The sequence below is a fragment of the Bombina bombina genome, chromosome 10, assembly GCF_027579735.1.
Source record: "Bombina bombina isolate aBomBom1 chromosome 10, aBomBom1.pri, whole genome shotgun sequence".
In the NCBI taxonomy this organism is placed as follows: domain Eukaryota; kingdom Metazoa; phylum Chordata; class Amphibia; order Anura; family Bombinatoridae; genus Bombina; species Bombina bombina.
In genome coordinates this window covers 65,583,959-65,603,784 of record NC_069508.1, presented here as the reverse complement: position 1 = coordinate 65,603,784, position 19,826 = coordinate 65,583,959, and the positions used below count along the sequence as shown (strand labels likewise).

General features: G+C 36.3%; 1 protein-coding gene across 1 annotated transcript; it reads right to left on the bottom strand.

Moving 5' to 3' along the window:
* Nucleotides 1-614: 614 nt before the first annotated feature.
* On the bottom strand, nucleotides 615-18,693 carry SEC22B (SEC22 homolog B, vesicle trafficking protein). The gene is made up of 5 exons (XM_053693092.1): nucleotides 18,538-18,693; nucleotides 12,475-12,584; nucleotides 9,861-10,021; nucleotides 4,060-4,206; nucleotides 615-1,539 (listed from the first exon to the last, which is right to left on the bottom strand). The coding sequence occupies exons 1-5, from the start codon at nucleotides 18,610-18,612 to the stop codon at nucleotides 1,385-1,387; spliced, it is 648 nt and encodes a 215-aa protein (XP_053549067.1). The 5' UTR covers nucleotides 18,613-18,693; the 3' UTR covers nucleotides 615-1,384.
* Between the last annotated feature and the right edge of the window lie 1,133 nt (nucleotides 18,694-19,826).

The following is a 19,826-nucleotide window of genomic DNA, read 5'->3' as shown; positions in this document are numbered from 1 at the left end:
CTTTAAAATATTCCATCATAAAGGAAAAGCAATATCAATTTCACCTAATCTACTGGTAAATTATACACTAGTATTGTTTTAGGGTTTGTTGTAAGTTGTATAAAAACATGAAACCCATAGGCTAACAATTAGACACAAATCTGAGGTTCAATTTGAAGCATTTTCTAGGGAGTTTAACACCACTTGAAAAAGAAATATTGTAGTTGCCTTGTGGTTAACTACAGTAAAGTAAATGAGTGGAAAAGTTATATATAACCTTAGAATAAGACCATAACACTCATTTAAAATACATAGGAGTGATCAAGAAATGGAGAAATCATCTAATTTAGGAAAATCACAGTTTGTAATTCCTTTACAATCAGACATGTGCAAAAATGTGTTTCTTATTCGTTTGCAATTCGTTCATTAACAAAAAAATAAATAAATGAACATAACAGGGGTAACTAAATGAACTGATTTGTGCACTCATTCATACGTTTGTTTAGTTATTGGGCAAATGTGTTCATTAGCTATGCAAACTAAATAATTTTACCTTATTTATTTGCATAACTGATACACACATCTGTGCAAAATTCCTTTATTAAACTATTCATTGGGGAAATAAAATGAACAAGTTTTAGTATTCGTTCATTAGTTTATTTAATGAACACATTTCGGACTAATTCGATCATTGGTTATGCAAACAAATGCTTTTTGTACATGTCTATTTACAATGCATAAGAACGGAGCACTACAGGTAGATAACACACAGCTTCATAGTGTAGTAAAAGAGACAAGAAAGAATAAATGTTTCACTAAGTCTCAAAAGCAGGCTAAACCCAGGTTATATTTACAGAACTACTAAATTAAATAGATAGTTGTGGTCTCGTATAGTTGCATTATTCAGGATATTTTTATGGGCTGCAGCATACAGAGATTGCTCACATAACTTGTGTTTACTGAACAGTAGCAGTAAGTCTTCCTGATCAGAGGCTCATTAAATTTAAGAGCTTTAGGACAAAGACTGTATGCTACCTATAGCACACAGTACTGCAAAAAGGCCAGCCAGAAACATTTTTGATGTCATCACACAAGCAAGTTTGACAGTGCTCCAATTAGGAAAATGTACATATACCATTAGAGGGTCATAACTTTCCCCCCTCATCTTTACTACATTAAAAAGTGGTGCCTGTCTTTAAATCTGTATTCTCTACAGGCCTTCTCTTTCATCATACGCCCCTTTTGGTGACTGGTAACCTCTACAGTGTGTGTGTACCATTAACCTAATGACTGCCTGGCTGACTTTCTTTGCAGTAAAGAGGTTAACACCTTGGCCTGGAAAACTGACCAAATGCTTATAATTATTATTCTCATTTTTTCCTTCTCTTCGTGCTTTTTTTAAATTTTACAACCACCAAAACCGGACATAAACAATCAGCATGATCGCGAAGACTCCCACAGCGGCCAGCTTTGCATAGGTGGAGCGCATGTTTAGATACTTTGCGTCTTGCCGATACTTCTTTGATAAGGTGGACAGGTTGTTGGCTTTTGAATCCAAAGCTGTAGATAGAAAGATTGGTTAAGTAAAGAAAAGAAAATAAGGCCCCCAGAGGCAGAACTTTTTTTTTCACTTTCTGCGATGAGATTTTTTTAGTAATATTTTTGCTGCAGGTCATTTTTAAATAAAATTCAATTTTAAATTAGGCAGTTACACTAAAGCACCAGTTCAATTGCAATGTGTTGCATATAATATAGTGCAGTAGTTGAAAATTGCATTGCAAATTAGCTGCAGACAAAAAAAATTTGTAATTTCCTTTTCTCTTGGTCGAGCAAAGAAATGTAGTAATAAAAAAGGTGCATTGCTGATACAAATGTCTTACAGACTGGGAAAGGCTAAGGGGCAGGTTTTAAAAAATATTGAGAGCCAGTCAACATTCAATGGACTGCTCACTTCAAACAGCACTTTGCTCTGGATGCACTTATACAGTGCAGCCAGATTACAGCTCTGTTTGAAATGAACAGTCCAATGTAGAGCAGCGCTGCATAATTAAAGTGCATGTGCCCTGTTCTTTCTGCAGACATCATGCATTTTCTGCAATGACATCTCAGATTGCTGCATGTTCTGCCTTGGGGATAAGGCCAATACAGAACAACATTAGATGTAGTTGCAGATAACACTTACATTTCATTTTTACATTGAAGGCCCAATAGTTATGTAAAAAAAAAAAAAAAAAAAAAAATACTCTAGTAAAGCACCATATCCTTTACTTGCTAATTATTTTCACTCTGTTGTACGTATCACTTCCTGACACTTTCTATGGCACAGGGAGCAGAAAGAAGTTCCCTCTTTTAACCATTTATTCCATTAAAAAAGAAAAAGTGGAAGCCATGTTTTAATATATAGTGGTATATATGTTTAAAATATGACCAATTAAAAGGGATATTAAAAGGGACATTCCAGCCAAAATTGGAATCCACATGATTGCGCTTATGTACTGAGTAGGAGCATTTTTGTAATATACAAGTGTTAGCAAAAATGCTTCTAATAAAAGCTATAGCTGTTTCAAAAGTGTATTTAAGTATGCACCGTACACTAGCATTTTAAACACAGCACTTGCTCAGAGAGTCTATGATGCATAGACCATCTGGCAATGACTCAATTTTGCAATTGCTGACATGTTACAAGCCCCACTGATGCTCTGAGCACCTGCAGTACTTAAAATGCTGGTGCATTGACAATATCTAGCAATGCTTCACATGCACGTGCATAAAAAAATGGTAACACTAAAATAGTAATAACTTTTGCTACAAGCATTTTTGCCAATATATGTATATTGCAAATATGTTTCTATTCAAAGATGTAATTAATCTATGTGCATTTAAATTTTGACTGGAATGTCCCTTTAAGCTCAATTTTTTTTTTCTTTTGTGATTCAGATAGAGCATGCAATTTTGAGCAACTTTCTAATTTACCCCTATTATCAATTTTTCTTTGTTCTCTTGCTATCTTTATTTGAAAAGCAAGAATGTAAACTTAGAAGTCGGACGACTTTTGGTTCAGAACCTGGGTTGCGCTTGCTGATTGGTGGCTAAATGTAGCTATCCAATCAGCAAGCGCTACCATGTGCTGAACCAAAAATGGGCTGGCTCTTAAAGGGACACTGAACCAAAAAAAAATATTTTGTGATTCAGATAGAGCATGCAATTTTAAGCAACTTTCCAATTTACTCCTATTATCAATTTTTCTTTGTTCTCTTGCTATCTTTATTTGAAAAAGAAGGCACCTAAGCTATTTTTTTGGTTCAGAACCATGGACATCACTTGTTTATTGGTGGGTGAATTTATCCACCAATCAGCAAGAATAACCCAGGTTATTCACCAAAAGTGGTCCGGCATCTAAACTTACATTCTTGCATTTCAAATAAAGATACCAAGATAATAAAGAAAATTTGATAATAGGAGTAAATGAGAACATTGCTTAAGATAGCATGCTCTGTCTGAATCACAAAAGTAAAAATGTGGGTTCAGTGTCCCTTTAAGCCTTACATGCTAGCTTTTTAAATTAAAGATACCAAGAGAATGAAGAAAAATTGATAATAGGAGTAAATTAGAAAGTTGCTTAAAGTTGAACGCTCTATCTGAACCATGAAAGAAAACATTTACCATCCCTATAAATAATTTTGCTGTATACGTATTAGCAAATATGCTTCTAACTGAAGTGATTGCTTTTAATATGCGTGCCACCTGCAGAGTATTCGTCTGTGTGCTGCATATTTTGCATTCACAGATTGTACCTGAGCAGAGTCACCATGAATGCAACGCATTTCACCACCGGCTCTCTGAACAGGTGCAACCAATGGAATACAAATATATGCAGCATAAGGGCTTAATACTCAGCAGATCAGGTGCACAGTAAAAGTTACCACAACAGTGATGGCTTTTGCTACAAACATCTCTGCTAAATACATGTGTAGAAAATGAAATACAAATGTCAGGTTGGGCTAGAATTAATTCTAGAGGTTCTTCCAGGGTATCCAGACCACATAAGTGAACATCTTTGTTCTCCCCAGCCTAACACACCTGACAGTGCCTCTCCTCTAAGTAAGACTTCTTCAATGTTAGCGACCATGATCCTTTGCACATCTTGCAGCTCCGTGTTGATAGATCCAAGATTTCTCCGGGCTCGGCTGTCAATGTAGTTTTTCTTTGTCTTCTGGATGTAAGTATCTACAAGGTAATAAAATAGCACACAATTTAAGGGACAATAGAATTTGCAATAAAGAAAAAGCTACTGGTAACAGAAATGGGGCTAACCCTTGGGTAGAACAGGTTACGTACTTTAGATTTTTTTTTTTTCCCCAGTTTCATTCTTTCTTCAGTATACACCAATTTTCATATAACTGCATGTAATAGACACTACTATTTAAAAGAATATGCACAGATACTGATCTAAAAATCCAGTATAAAACCATTTAAAAACTCTCCCAGTTTAGCACTGTTAATAAGGTTTGGCTGGGACACCCACTGAAAGGGGCTGGGAAAACAAAAAAGCAGACACACCCCCCCCCTCCCCTTTCTTGCATATGAAAAGACAGATAAACATAACACAGCAGGAGTCTGTAAACGCGTGTATACATCTGACACTGTGGGGCTTTGTTAGGAGACTGAAAATCAGCACAATGTTCTTAAAAAAATAAGCAAAACTATACACATTGTTCTAAAATCAATACCAGATGGGCTATATAAATGGATCATCTACAAAACATTTATGCAAAGAAAAATCTAGTGTACGATGTCCCTTTAACCTGAAAGGGACATTAAACAGCTGTTGCCTTTGTGTAAAAATGGTGCTTTGTCCTACGCTCTCTAAAGACGCCAAAAATCTAATTATACAACCTGCAAATAATGCAATAAGCTGCAGTATTTTGAAAGCTTCAGTTACAGATTTTGCTTGTTGGCATAATTAGGTTTCTAAATTGACAAATTTACCATTTAATCTTATTTATTTTCATAAAGTTTTACAATGGATTTAAAATGGACCTTGGCAAATTTAAAGGGACAGTCAAGTCCAAAAAAACCTCATGATTCAAAAAGGGCATGTCATTTTTAACAACTTTTCAATTTACTTTTATCACCAATTTTGCTTTGTTCTTTTTGTATTCTTAGTTGAAAGCTAAACCTAGGCGGTTCATATGCTAATTTTTTAGACCTTGAAGGCCGCCTCTAATCTGAAAGCATTTTGACAGTTTTTCACCACTAGAGGGCATTAGTTCATGTGTTTCACATAGATAACATTGAGCTCACACGCGTGAATTTACCGAGGAGTGAGCACTGATTGGCTAAAGTGCAAGTCTATCAAAAGAACTGAAATAAGGGGGCAGTCTGCAGAGGCTTAGATACAAGGTAATTACAGAGGTAAAAGGTGTATAATTATAACTGTGTTGGTTATGCAAAACTGGGAAACTACCAGCTGATATGTAAAATACTGGCATCCTCTCTGTACTTTTTATGTGTAATCAAAGGGAATATTGAAGGGACATAAAACCTTTTTTTTCTTTCATCATTCAGACAAAGCATGCAATTTTGAACAACTTTCTGTTTTACTTCTATTAGCTTATTTGCTTTATTCTCTTGGTATCCTTTGTTGAAAAAGCATATCTGGGTAGGCTTAAAGAGACAGTCTACACCAGAATTTTTATTGTTTAAAAATATAGATAATCCCTTTATTACCCAGTTTTGCATAACCTTGTAACTAAGCCTCTGCAAACTGCCCCCTTATTTCAGTTCTTTGGACAGACTTGCATTTTAGCCAATCAGTGCTCACTCCAGGGTAACTTCACGTGCATGAGCTCAATGTTATCTATATGATACACATGAACTAACACCCTCTAGTGGTGAAAAACTGTCAAACTGACCTGAGAGAAGAGGCAGCCTTCAAGGGCTTAGAAATTAGCATATGAGCCTACCTAGGTTTAGCTTTCAACTAAGAATACCAAAAGAACAAAGCAAAATTGGTGATAAAGGTAAATTGGAAAATTGTTTAAAATTACATTTTCTATCTGAATGAAAGTTTATTTTGGACTAGACTGTCCCTTTAAGAACAGCAATGTACTACTGGGAGCTAGCTGGCTCACAATGTGTGTTCAGCTAGCTCCCGGTAGTGCACAGCTGCACCTTTAAGAAGAGAATGAAGCAACATTTGATAACAGAATACAATCTGAAAGTTGTTTACATTTTTAACACCACCAAACCTATCCAGCTCTATTGTGTGTCTAAAGGGGTTGCTGATGTGCATGCGGGACGCCATTACTGTTCTACCTCGGTAGAACTCAGCAATTTGTCAACATAATTAGAATAAGATGGCATGGAACGTCCCAATGGTGGAAAGGGGTTAACCAGAATGCTTAAACCACATAATAAAGCTCAAGTGTGATCAGAAATTATTTTTAAAATGAATATGCATCTTCTATACTTGTGCATTCACGGATTCATTTGCTCAATAAATGCCAAATATGGCCATGGGCAGTGGCATTTGGCTATCGTTGGCGCCGGATATTAAAAAGGGACAGTCAACACCAGAACTTTTGTTGTTTTAAAAGATAAATAATCCCTTAATCATCCATTCCCCAGTTTTGCATAACCAGCACAGTTATACTAATACACGTTTTACCTCTGTAATTATGTTGTATCTAAACCTCAGCAGACTGCCCCCTTATTTCAGTTCTTTTGACAAACTTGCATTTTAGCTAATCAGTGCTCACTCCTCGTTAAATACATGTGCATGAGTTTAAGGTTATCTATATGAAACACATGAACTAAGGCCCTCTAGTGGTGAAAAACGGTCAAAATGCATTCAGATTAGAGGCGGCCTTCAAGGTCTAAGAAATTAGCATATGAACCTCCTAGGTTTAGCTTTCAACTAAGAATACCAAGAGAACAAAGCAAAATTGGTGATAAAAGTAAATTGGAAAGTTGTTTAAAATTACATGCCCTATCTGAATCATGAAAGCTTTTTTTTTACTTGACTGTCCCTTTAAGTGCAACACACAAAGATATGTGTAAATCCAAATACAGTACTTGTGTGTTGCACCTTCACACAAATCGGTGCCGAAAAGAAACAAATGTGGATGCCTGTGGCCATATTCTGCCTTCGCTGAGTAAACAAATCAATGGAGTTGTGAGATGGTAATTTGGAACCCAACAACACTAACTTTGTAATAAAAAGTTAAAAAAAATAAAAGCAGTATTAAAGGGACGGTAAAGTCATAATTAGACATTCATGATTTAGACAGAGCATACAATTTAACAACTTTCCAAATTACTTCGATTATTTAATTTGCTTCCTTCTCTTGTTATCCTTTTCTGAAAGGTTTATCTAGGTAAGCTCAGGAGCAGCAAAGAACCTAGGTTCTAGCTGTTGATTGGTGGCTGTATATATATACCGATTGTCATAGGCTCAGCCATGTGTTCTGTTAGAAAACAGTAGTGGATTGCTGCTCCTTCAACAAATGATACCAAGAGAATGAAGCAAATTTGATAATAGACAAACTGGAAAGTTGTTTAAAATTGTACGTTCTGCCTAAATCATGAAAGAAAAATGTGGGGTTTCATGTCCCTTTAACTTCTGTTGTAAATTGTGCTTTTTTTCTTAGAAACCAAAACATTTTATGTAGACGTAACAGAATACAAGTCTTCTCTGGCCTTTACTACTTGGGTTTAAAGCTATTGATTTAAAGGGACAGTCTAGTCCAAAATAATCTTTCATTCAGATAGGGCATGTAATTTTAAACAACTTTCCAATTAACTTATCACCAATTTTGCTTTGTTCTCTTGGTATTCTTAGTTGAAAGCTAAACCTAGCTAGGCTCATTGCTAATTTCTTAGACATTGAAGGTAGCCTCTTATCTGAATGCATTTTGACGTTTTGGTTTTTTTACCACTAGAGGGCGCTAGTTTGTGTGTCATATAGATAACATTGTGCTCATTACCTAGGAGTCCGCAGTGATTGGCTAAAATGCAAGTCTGTCAAAAGAACTGAAATAAAGGGGCAGTCTGCAGAGGCTTAGGTACAAGGTAATCACAGAGGTAAAAAGTACATTAATATAACGGTGTTGGTTATGCAAAACTGGGGAATGGGTAATAAAGGGATTATCTATCTTTTTAAAGAAAACAAATTCTGGTGTAGACTGTCCCTTTAATTTGTGTGTGTTTCTTTTGTTTATATCTCTGTGAGCTACCACATAACTTCTCATTATGCCATTTTTATTAATTCCTGCAATTTTTCCATTCCTAATTGCCGTACGTAATTAATACCATACAAAAAATGACAACCACTGTTGTTTAACAAACTTTGGTTCAATTAAAATGTGGCAAGGATCTGTCTTCTAAAGCAGTTTCCCAACTCCAGTCCTCAGTAATGCGCCATATAATTGCTTCCCCTTAGCCACCCTCCAATCAAATGACTTATTTACTGATGACTCATGTTCTCTATTCTAACACAGTATTTCAATATACAATTAAAGGGATATTAACATCTATTTTTCTTTGGTTTTTTTTTAACACATCAGAACTTTTTCACAGCATTACAAAAGATATTCATGCAAAATGGTGTAAAAACATTTTAAAACTATAATTTTGTTAGTAAAATCTGCATTGCTTTGCAGACTCAGGACACACTCCTTGAATGTTGTCTATCTTACTTCCTTTGCTGTGGCCAATTAGGGACAGTTACAATTATTCCATGTACATATCCAACCAATCACTGTGCAGCATGTCAGGGATCAACATTCCACAGTATGGGGGAGTGGAAACACTACAATATTAGAGTTCAATTACAAGAAAAGCAGGTAACAGTGAAACTGCATTGCAGAGATGTTATTTGTGTAGTCTGCTTCAATAAACATTTTATGGGAAATTAAATTTTAAGTTTAAAGGGACATAAAGCCCAAAATGCATGTGTAGCACCTCTGTTAAACTGCAAAGGGCTCGATATATTATGTGTGCGCGTCACTAGCTTTGTTAGCCACCTAAATATTAAGTTCTAGAATCTCCCCTCCAAAAAAAATATTTAGTTCTAGAAAGGCCACTGCTAGGTAGGTGTCTGGGGCATTAAATGGCAGGCAATAGTGCTCTTGCTAATGGATAGCATTCTTGGTGCATATAAGCTTACTTGCTCGCTTTTTAACAAAAAAAGATACCAAGAGAACAAATATGGGTTTCATGTCCCTTTAACGTGATGGTAAATTCACTATAATGACAAAGCTATTGCCTAAAGCCTTCATTACAAATATACCTTGTGTACTATTATTTCTTTACTAAACTATGTTTAAGAAAGCGTAAATCACTTTTTTTTATTGCAGCGTTACCTGCCGCCTCCGTATAAAAAAAAAATACTGATTCTGAAATTTGATTGACATACGGGGGCCTATTTACTAATGTTCGAGCTGACATGATGCAATATAGCGGATCATGTCCGCTGCACATCGATAAATGCCAACAGCATACACGCTCGGCATTTATCATTGCACCAGCAGTTCTTGTGAACTGCTAGTGCAATACCGCCCCCTGCAGATAGGGGGTGTCAATCAACCCGATCGTATTCGTTCGGGTTGATTTCTGGCGATATCCGTTCGCCTCCTTCAGAGTAGGTGGACAGGTTATGAAGCAGCGGTCTTTAGACCGCTGCTTTATAACTTGTGTTTCTGGCGAGCCTGAAGACTTGCCAGAAACACGGGGCATCAAGTTCCATACCGAGCTTGATAAATAGACCCCATGGTGTATATGGTGGTATATTTGTAATGAAAGCTTTGTCATTATAGTAAATTTACCATCACTTTAATATCCCATGAATATTTTTTTTTATGACTTTGCCAATCACTCACCAAACTCAATAAAAGAGTAGGGTCTTGATACTGAGTGCACCTTCTTCCCGTGTTGTTCATCAAATTCAGAACACAGGTCTTCTAGGTAAGAAAATGCCAGCTTCTTGGAAAACCCAGCTTCACACAGGACCAGGTAACACACGCCCTTCTGAATCTGATAGCTAGAAATAACAATGTGCAGAATACAAGATTATCTAAATGACGCAACAAACAAACTAAAAAAGTATACATAGATTTTAAGGAGATAATTTATTAAAGGGACAGTCTAGTCAGAATTAAACTTTCATGATTCAGACAGGGGATGCAATTTTTAACAACTTTCTATTTTACTTTTATCATCAAATATGTTTTGTTCTCTTGGTATTCTTTGTTGAAAGCTAAACCTAGGTAGGCTCAAATGCTAATTTCTAAGCTCTTGAAGGCCGCCTCTTATCTCAGTGCATTTTGATAGTTTTTCACAGCTAGACAGTACTAGTTCATGTGTGCCATATAGATAATATTGTGCTCACGCCCCTGGAGTTATTTTATGAGCGGGCACTGATTGGCCAAAATGCAAGTTGCTGATTGGTGGCTAAATGTATAATTGATATAATATAAAATTGATAATAGGAGTAAATTAGAAAGTTGCATAAAATTGCTGCTCTCTGAATCATGAAAGAAAACAATGTGGGTTTAGTGTCCCTTTAATTATAATCATTTTAAACCAAGTGACACTGGCATTGAGCAGACATTTTATTTATCTAGAGGCCATAAGTCTAATTTCTAACAAAGTGTTACAGATTTAGAAGGACACTGCATATAAACAAAAAATATAGTACACAAATATAAACATATTTAAGTGCATCCTTTTTTTATGTCCTCTTTTAAACTGGTCAAATTTTATATTATAATATAATAAAGATAGATAACAATGAATATTTATCTGATAGCCGTGGTGTATGGAACAAATAATGTAATGCTATAATTCTGTATGTGCTGTAAATGTTTCTCTTCTTTAATTTGTTCCCAATTATCCATGTTAACTGGAGTGTACTAAATAGATTACAAATGGTTACTTCATTTTGGTATTTAAAAATATCTGTTTTTGCCTGTGGTATCCCCTATACTTAAAATTTTAATACTTAGAGAGAGTCTACTCCAAAATGTAGATTGTTTAAAGATAGATAATTCTTTCACCACCCTGCCATTTTTGGAACCCACCTGATTCTTTCATCACCCTGCCACCCAGGTGGATTCTTTCACCACCCCTTTTGCTCTCTCTCCCCCCTCTCTTTTGCTCTCTCTCCCCTCTCTCTCTCCCCCCCTCTCTTTTGCGCAACCTCTCCCCCCCTCTCTTTTGCGCTCTCTCTCCCCCCTTCTCTTTTGCGCTCTCTCTCCCCCCCTTCTCTTTTGCGCTCTCTCTCCCCCCCTTCTCTTTTGCGCTCTCTCCCCCCCTTCTCTTTTGCGCTCTCTCTCTCCCCCCTCTCTTTTGCGCTCTCTCCCCCCCCCCTCTCTTTTGCGCTCTCTCCCCCCCCCCTTCTTTAGCGCTCTCTCCCCCCTCCTTCTTTAGCGCTCTCTCCCCCCTCTTTTGCGCTCTCTCTCCCCCCTCTCTTTTCCTCTCCCCCCCCCCTCTTTTGTTCCCCCTCAGTGTCACAGTGTCATCATCTGTAACGATCAGGCATCTGGCCTCATATGGAGGCGGAGCACCGATCACGCTCCGGCTCCATATGCGGCAGATGCCTGAAGCTCCAGCTCTCAGCTGTTATGTTACAGCTGAGAGTTGGAGCTCCTGAAGCTGTCTGTCGCCGCGAGGCGGCTGCGCACGCATTCAACATTCCTTTGAGGATGCGTGCGCGACTGCCGATGGCGAAGGACGCTTACAAACACAATTATAGTATAGATACGTTTTACCTTTGTGATTACCTTGTATCTAAGCCTCTGCAGACTGCCCCTTTATCTCAGTTCTTTTGACAGACATACACTTTAGCCAATCAGTGCTGATTCATAGGTAACTCCACGGGAGTGAGCACAATGTTATCTATGTGACACACATGAACTAGCTCAATCTAGCTGTGAACATTTGCATATAAGCCTACCTAGATTTAGAATACCAAGAGAACAAAGCAAATTTAATGATAAAAGTAAAAGCGGAAAGTTATTTACAATTGCATGCCCTATCTGAATCATGAAAATTTAAATTTTGACCAGACTGTCCCTTTAAGTATTGGCTATTGCAAAGCTGTCTAAACATAGCTATGAGAAGAAAGTACACTCCCAGTGGGGAGGTAGGATAGATAAGTAAAACCATTTTGTTTTCAAAAAGTATAGTATAGTCCTAGATATAGTGCTTTAGTATACAGAGATAAGATAATGAAGCATTTGTGTGTATAGACAGATTTGATTATCCTGCAAGTGCAGCCCATTTGGTTTGTGATGTCAAAAACCGAACCAGCTGTTTCATATACTAAAAAAAACCTAAATGGGCAATTTGTCACATATTTTATACTCTGCTTTTGGTACAAGAAGTCACGGGAAACACGTTAATGGGGAAGACTATTTTATAATACACAGTCCCTTTAAGATTGGTGCAGTAGTAGATGCTGGTTCGTGCACTGTCAGTGAACCTGCTACTCACTGAAAAGCCATAGCACCAGCCTCCAGGGTGCACCGTGTTGGGGACTGCTCATTTAGCTTGCGGAATAGTTGCTTCGCCTGATTCTGGTACTGCTGCAGATCTCTACCAGACTGTAAATAAAAACAATATATATATACAAATTATTATAGGTTTCAAAAGGATGCAACACAGTCTAAAATGATTTTGCTTGTGCTTTATGTACCTGAATTTTATACAACATGAAACATTTTGGCAACATACAAAATACTAAGAGAAAATACGAGAAAAAGTAGGGCAGATTTGCCAAATAGTTCAGACTTTAATATGAAGAAACAATGTGTCAGACATGAGGATTGCAAAATGATTGCACACACTGTGGAGGTGAAAGTTCAATATATGCAGCAATGAAAAACGCAACACATGGTTTAAACAGCCTAACATCAAAGGGACATAAAACCAAAAAGAAAATGCTATAAACTGTTATATGTAAGCAACAGTGCAATAATATAATTCTCTAACTATGTGTTTAATTCCTCAAAATATATTAAACACATAGTTTAAGTTAAGTTAGCACCAGAGCACAATTCACTACTGGATTTTAGCTAAACACATCTGGTAAGCCAATGACAAAAGGTATTTTTGCATAGCCACCAATCACCAGCTAGCTTCCCATAGTGCATTGTTGCTGAGAATTCCTAGGTATACTTTTCAACACAGGATACCAAGAGAACAAAGTCAATTTGATAAAAGAAGTCAATTGAAAAGTGTCTTAAAATGACATGCTCTGTCTGAATTATGGAAGTTTATTTTTGACTCTGGTCGCTTTAAAGGGACACTGAACCCAAATTGTTTTTTTCGTGATTCAGATAGAGCATGCAATTTTAAGCAACTTTCTAATTTACTCCTATTATCAATTTTTCTTCGTTATCTTGCTATCTTTATTTGAAAAAGAAGGCATCTACACTAAGGAGCCAGCCAATTTTTGGGATAGCACTTGTTTATTGGTGGGTGAATCTATCCACCAATCAGCAAGAACAACCCAGGTAGTTCACCAAAAATGGGCCTGGCATCTAAACTTACATTCTTGCTTCTCAAATAAAGATACCAAGAGAATGAAGTTACTTAAAATTGCATGCTCTATCTGAATCACAAAAGAAAAAAATTGGGTTCAGTGTCCCTTTAAATTTCCAGGCAAACGCTGACAGAATATATAGTGATCTTCTGCTTCATTTAAAGGGACAGTCTAGGCCAAAATAAACTTTCATGATTCAGATAGAGCATGTCATTTTAAACAATTTTCCAATTTACTTTTATCACCAATTTTGCTTTGTTCTCTTGGTATTCTTAGTTGAAAGCTTAACCTAGGAGGTTCATATGCTAATTTCTTAGACCTTGAAGGCCACCTCTTTTCAGAATGCATTTTAACAGTTTTTCACCACTAGAGGGTGTTAGTTCACGTATTTCATATAGATAACACTGTGCTCGTGAAGTTATCTGGGAGCAGGCACTGATTGGCTAAACTGCAAGTCTGTCAAAAGAACTGAACTAAAGGGGCAGTTTGCAGAGGCTTAGATACAAGATAATCAGGTTAATAATAATAGGTTAAAAGTGTATTAATATAACTGTGTTGGTTATGCAAAACTGGGGAATGGGTAATAAAGAGATTATCTATCTTTTAAAACAATAAAAATTCTGGTGTAGACTGTCCCTTTAATGAAGAATAGTTTGCAAAAGAAAATGAAATGAATTAATCTATATATTAACCTATATTATATGGCTCTGTTGGTGATAACTTGTTTAACTGAATTACAACACCTCTAAAGGCAAAGCCAGTGCTCTCCACAGAAAAGTCTGCCAGCCGGGTGGCACCGGAAAGTAGCGGGATGGAGGCAGTGTAATACGGTACTTTGCCATATTATAGCAATTTCTGTCATTTATAAATGTTACTTGGACATGAAACCCAAAAATTTTCTCTTTCATAATTTAGGTAGAACATACAATTTTAGACAACTTTCTAGTTTACTTCTATTATGACATTTGCTTCATTCTTTTGATATCATTTGTTGAAGGAGCAGCAATGCACTACTGGTTTCTAACTGAACACATGGGTGAGCCAATGACAATCGGTATATATATATATATGCAGCCAATCAATCAGCAGCTACAACCTAGGTTCTTTGCTGCTCCTGAGTTTACCTAGATAAATCTTTCAGCAAAGGATAACAATAGAAGGAAGCAAATTACATAATAGAAGTAAATTGGAAAGTTGTTTAAAATGGTATGTTCTTTCTGAATCATGAAAGAAAATATTTGGGTTGCATGTCCCTTTAATCTATCCAAAGCACAAATTAATTAATTTAAGGTAACTTGATTTAATGATAATTTGAGCAACACAAATTGCAGATATTTCATTTTAAAAAGGGACAGTCTACTCCAAAATGTTTGTTTAAAAAGATAGATAATCCCTTTATTACCCATTCCCCAGTTTTGCATAACCAACACAGTTATATTAATATACTTTTTACCTCTGTGATTACCTTGTATTTAAGACTCTTGTGACTGCCCCCTTATCACATGACTTATCTATCGACTTGCATTTTAGCCAATTAGTGTTGTGTCAGCCACAACTCCACAGGAGAGAGCACAATGGTATCTATATGGCTCATGTGAATTATTGCTTCATTTTTAACCGGATTGGCAGCAAAATTAGTAAGGTGGTGCACCCACTAAAAAAAGCCCTGGGGAAAACACTGAGTATAGCTTTGATTTTCGCCATGTTTCATATTACAATAAACTTTCATATCCCTTTGATGGTTTTAATATCTATTATATGAGCAATTGTGTAGTGTTTAGTAAATGTAAGTCCATTATAGTGCAGTAATGAGAACTATATTTATAATCAATAGTTTTACTGCCTATAATGAATGTGATTCCATGCATTAATGAAGTCTATTAAACAGAACCAATGTTTTCATTAAAAAAATATACTTTTCAAATATAAATAGAATATTAGATCATGAGGCTTCAAGAATTGTTTCCGCCTCTGTTTATACTACACACAGCAGAATATTCTTAATAATAAAAGCTGTCAGAATACTGATTAATTCATTTACAAATACACAAGTGCACAAGTTCCAAAGGGACAACAGTCACCTGGTAACAACTTGGTTTAAGGCTGAAACAGACAATTACAACATGATAATTGGAAAAAAATGTTCTCCTGGGTACTCAGATTCTGTTTATTAAAACCTGTGTTCTCCCCGGCACCTATTAAACAGGTACTTCACCCGCCAGATTTTTTCTGATCACCCGGCTAAATTTCGAGCCAATATTAAACTAACATTAGCTAATATATTTTTTCAATGTTTGTTTTACAAATTATCATTAAATCAATTTATGTTGAATTATGCAAGTTATTTGTGCTTTGGATTGAGTAACATTCATAAAGAACAGAAAATGTTATCCCCTTAAAGTGATTGTAAAGTTTAATGATTTAAAGTATCTACCACTGATTCTCCACCCGCATCTCCTTCTGTATTGAGTATATGGATGATGAATCTGGCTTCCTCCAATCGTTGCATGCCCCATTTGGCGCCCAGCTCGTGGGGCACGCTAACGATTGGAGGAAGCCGGATCGTCATCAATATGCTACGGAAAGCAGGAGATGTGGGCGGGGGATTGGTGTTATGTTAACCATAACACAAAGGTAATTTTAAAAAAGAAGCGTCTTTGTAAACTTTAATTAATTGAAGTTTCCCTGTTTTTAAGATTATTTTTTGATTGTGTGCTTTAATTCATTAAAGTTTACATTCATTTTAATGACCATCAACGTACCCTGTACGTTGCTGGTCTTTCTAAGGGGGTGACTTCATCAATAGCGCAGTCTTGCTGCCAGGAGAGAGACCCTGCTATTTTAGCAAGCCTGCAGGAGGGAGGGTACAGGGTACGTTGTGGTCGTTAAGGGGTTATGCTATTGCAAAGTATTACATTGCCCCAACTAGTTCTTCATACTACCACCCGGCTAGCAAATTGTGTTACACTTCAGCTGGATATCCTGGAGTGATTATGTTTTGATTAAAGGGATGGTAAACAAAATTTTTTTTATTGATAATCCCTTTATTTACCATTCCTCAGTTTTGCATGACCAACACTGTTATATTAATACACTTTTTACCTCTTTGATTACCTTGTATCTAAGCTTCTGCAGACTGCCCCTTATTTCAGTTCTTTTGACAGACTTGCATTTTAGCCAATGAGTGCTGACTCTTAAATAACTCCACATGCGTGGGTACAATGTTATTTATATGAAAAACATGAACTAATGCCCTCTAGCTGTGACAAAACTGTAAAATGCATTCAAATAGGAGGTGGCTTTCAAGGGCTTAGATGTGAGCATATTAGCACACCTAGGTTTAGCTTTCAACTAAAAATACCAAGACAACAAAGCAAATTTGATGCTAAAAGTAAATTAGAATGTTTCTTAAAATGACATGCCCTATATCTGAATCACGGAAGTTAGATTTGTACTTTACTATCCCTTTTAGTATTTTAGCTTCAACATAAATTCATTTTTCATGTGATGAGCAATTTTAATGGGGTTTCAATTACATTAATTATTTTCCAGCAGTGGAGAATAACTGCTGAAGATTTGAGAGAAAGGAATGTTACAAAATCTGCAGCAAGGTAAAATTACTTTCAGTGTAAAGGAGAAAAAAGACTGCACTTTTGGACCGAGTTCATCCAGGATGTCCTGGATCAGACAAATAAAGCTATCACACACAAATACATGATATGTACATGATAACCATGTTCATAAAAAAAACTTATTTTTTCTTAAAGAGACAATAATATTAAAATACATTTAAAACTATAATCTTGTTTGAAAACTAGACATTGTATTGCAGGGCCCGGGACACACCTCTTAAAAATCCTTTTGAATAATGTTTATCCTGCTACTACTGCAGTGGGCCATAGCCAATTAGGGAAATATTTAAACCAGATCCTATATGTGGCAAATAGGAGTGTCAGGGTTTTCACTTTAGCCTCTGGGGGAGTGGGTAAACTACAATTTTCAGAGTTAAATTGCAGGAAAAGCAAACAATATAAAGAAAGTGTATTTCAAAGCTTTTTTTTAACTGCATAATTAAACATTTATGGGGAATTCCATTTTGTGTTTAATGTCCCTTTATGTAGCTAAACAGATAAAATCAGTGTTAGCAAATGATTGATTTCAAAAGTAATGACACTAGTACTAGCATTGATTAGTTTCTTGCAATAAATATCATGGAAATAAAATGGAAAGGGAACCTTGTCTAAAGGAGGACCCACGTGTCTTTATTGCTGTATTTGTATTTTCTTAACGATTACAAATACACATAAATGTATACTCATGGTTGTAACATTGGTGGTGCTTATTTTTACATATAATATCATTACTAAGATTAAAGCTATGCAAACAAACAAAAATGCTTATGTCTGCAGACTCCTGTGCTCAGCTGTAGTCACACACAAGAGCTAGTGATGTTTTTAACAGCATATGCACAAGCACACTGGTAAGCAGGCTGTCTGCACATTCAGAATAGTTACTCCTGAATAAGCAACTGCATGGCTACAGGCTTGGCATCTGACAGAGTCAAAATGAAACTGAATATCATTACATATATGTGTCCTTAAAAGATGTGTATGTAAAATACATATACACTTATGTAAGCACCTGTAAGGCAAAAAATAGCACTTATATACCTGCCATCTTATATTTATTTTCACTTGCCCCTGTTAACATGATCAGGAGCATATCGGTAGCCTTCAAGATACACGTCATTCCTATTACCCCCTTAGTATCATATCTAAGTACCACTGGCATACACTGCTACATATATGCCTACCCTCCCAAACATAAAGACAGTACCTATATCCTAGACCTCTCCCATGGACACCATTCCTTACCCCCATATCATGTTTGGTATATCCTGGCACATATGTGTCACTTCCCTACCCCTAGACATACACTTGTACATTTACCTCGGCTCCCAAAAGGAACTGATACCACCATGTGTTGTCACTTTACCCACACACACATCTCACCTGCTCATCCTCCTGCATAGAAGCCGCCAGCGGCAGCCCATCAGCCACTCGGGCTATCATAGTGAGCAGCACCATGGTGAACGAACCAAGCAGGGTGCAAACAAGCAAGATGAGCTGGCCGGAAGTATCACTATTTGCTCCGCTGGCACTGACAGCGTCCGCTGACTAAATTCGTCCCCAACACTATAGGAGAAAAACAGTTCCGGGGTAGAAAGATTCCGTCCACTGTAAGTAGGAAAAACGTGTTTGTCAATATGTGAGGACTAAGCTGACATTATGGTTTTGTGAAAATCACCTATGGTGTCTGACATCGTTTTAAATGAGATTTAGTGGGCAAGACAGGGTTTATTACTTTTCAACTGTTCCTTTGAAGTGATGGTGTTAATTACATTTCTATGAGGGAAGTGGCCTGCTATTACAGGGAAAAGGGGTTAATTGGACGTAAAAAAATAAATAAAATGTTTTACTTTGTTAGAACATTTAGTTATTGCACTATTGCTTTCATACATATTTAACTCTTAACTGTTCCTGAGCCTATGCATGCTTTTCAAAAAATGATACAAAGAGAACAAAGATAATTTGCTAGAGATAACTAGAAGAATCTCTTACATTTTATAATTATTTTTTATATATATATATATATATATAAATTTGCAACATTAAAAAAAATCTGTTTTTGCTTTGTCATTATGGGGTATGGAGTTTAGATTGATGTGTAAAAAAAAAAATAATTAAAACCATTTTAGCATAAGGCTGCAACATAAGAACATGTGAAAAAAAAATAGAGGTCTGAATACTTCCTGAATGCACTGTATGTCATGAATTAATAGAGATACTGGGCTTGATAATTAAAGGACCACTCAAGGCAGTAGCATTGCATACTAACAGGTAAATAATAAAACAACAATGCAATAGCACTTACTCTGAATTTCAAATAAGCAGTAGAATTTTTTTCTGACAATTTTTTTTTCTCCCATTTTCCGGTCCCCTGTATCACGTGACAGACATCAGCCAATCACAAAATAGTATACATATACCCTGTGAGCTTGTGCCTACCTATGTGTGCTTTTCAACAAAGGATACCAAAAGAACAAAGTAAATAACAGAAGTGAATTGAAAAGTCTCTTAAAAGCACATGCTTTATCTAAATCATGAAAGTTTAGGTTTGACTTTCATATCCCTTTAAGGCTTTCAAAAGATGGTGGAAGGAAATACTGTGTATAATATGTACTCATGTACATTGCCCTCAATATTTTAATAGTAAATCAGTGGATCAGTGTCAGGGTTTT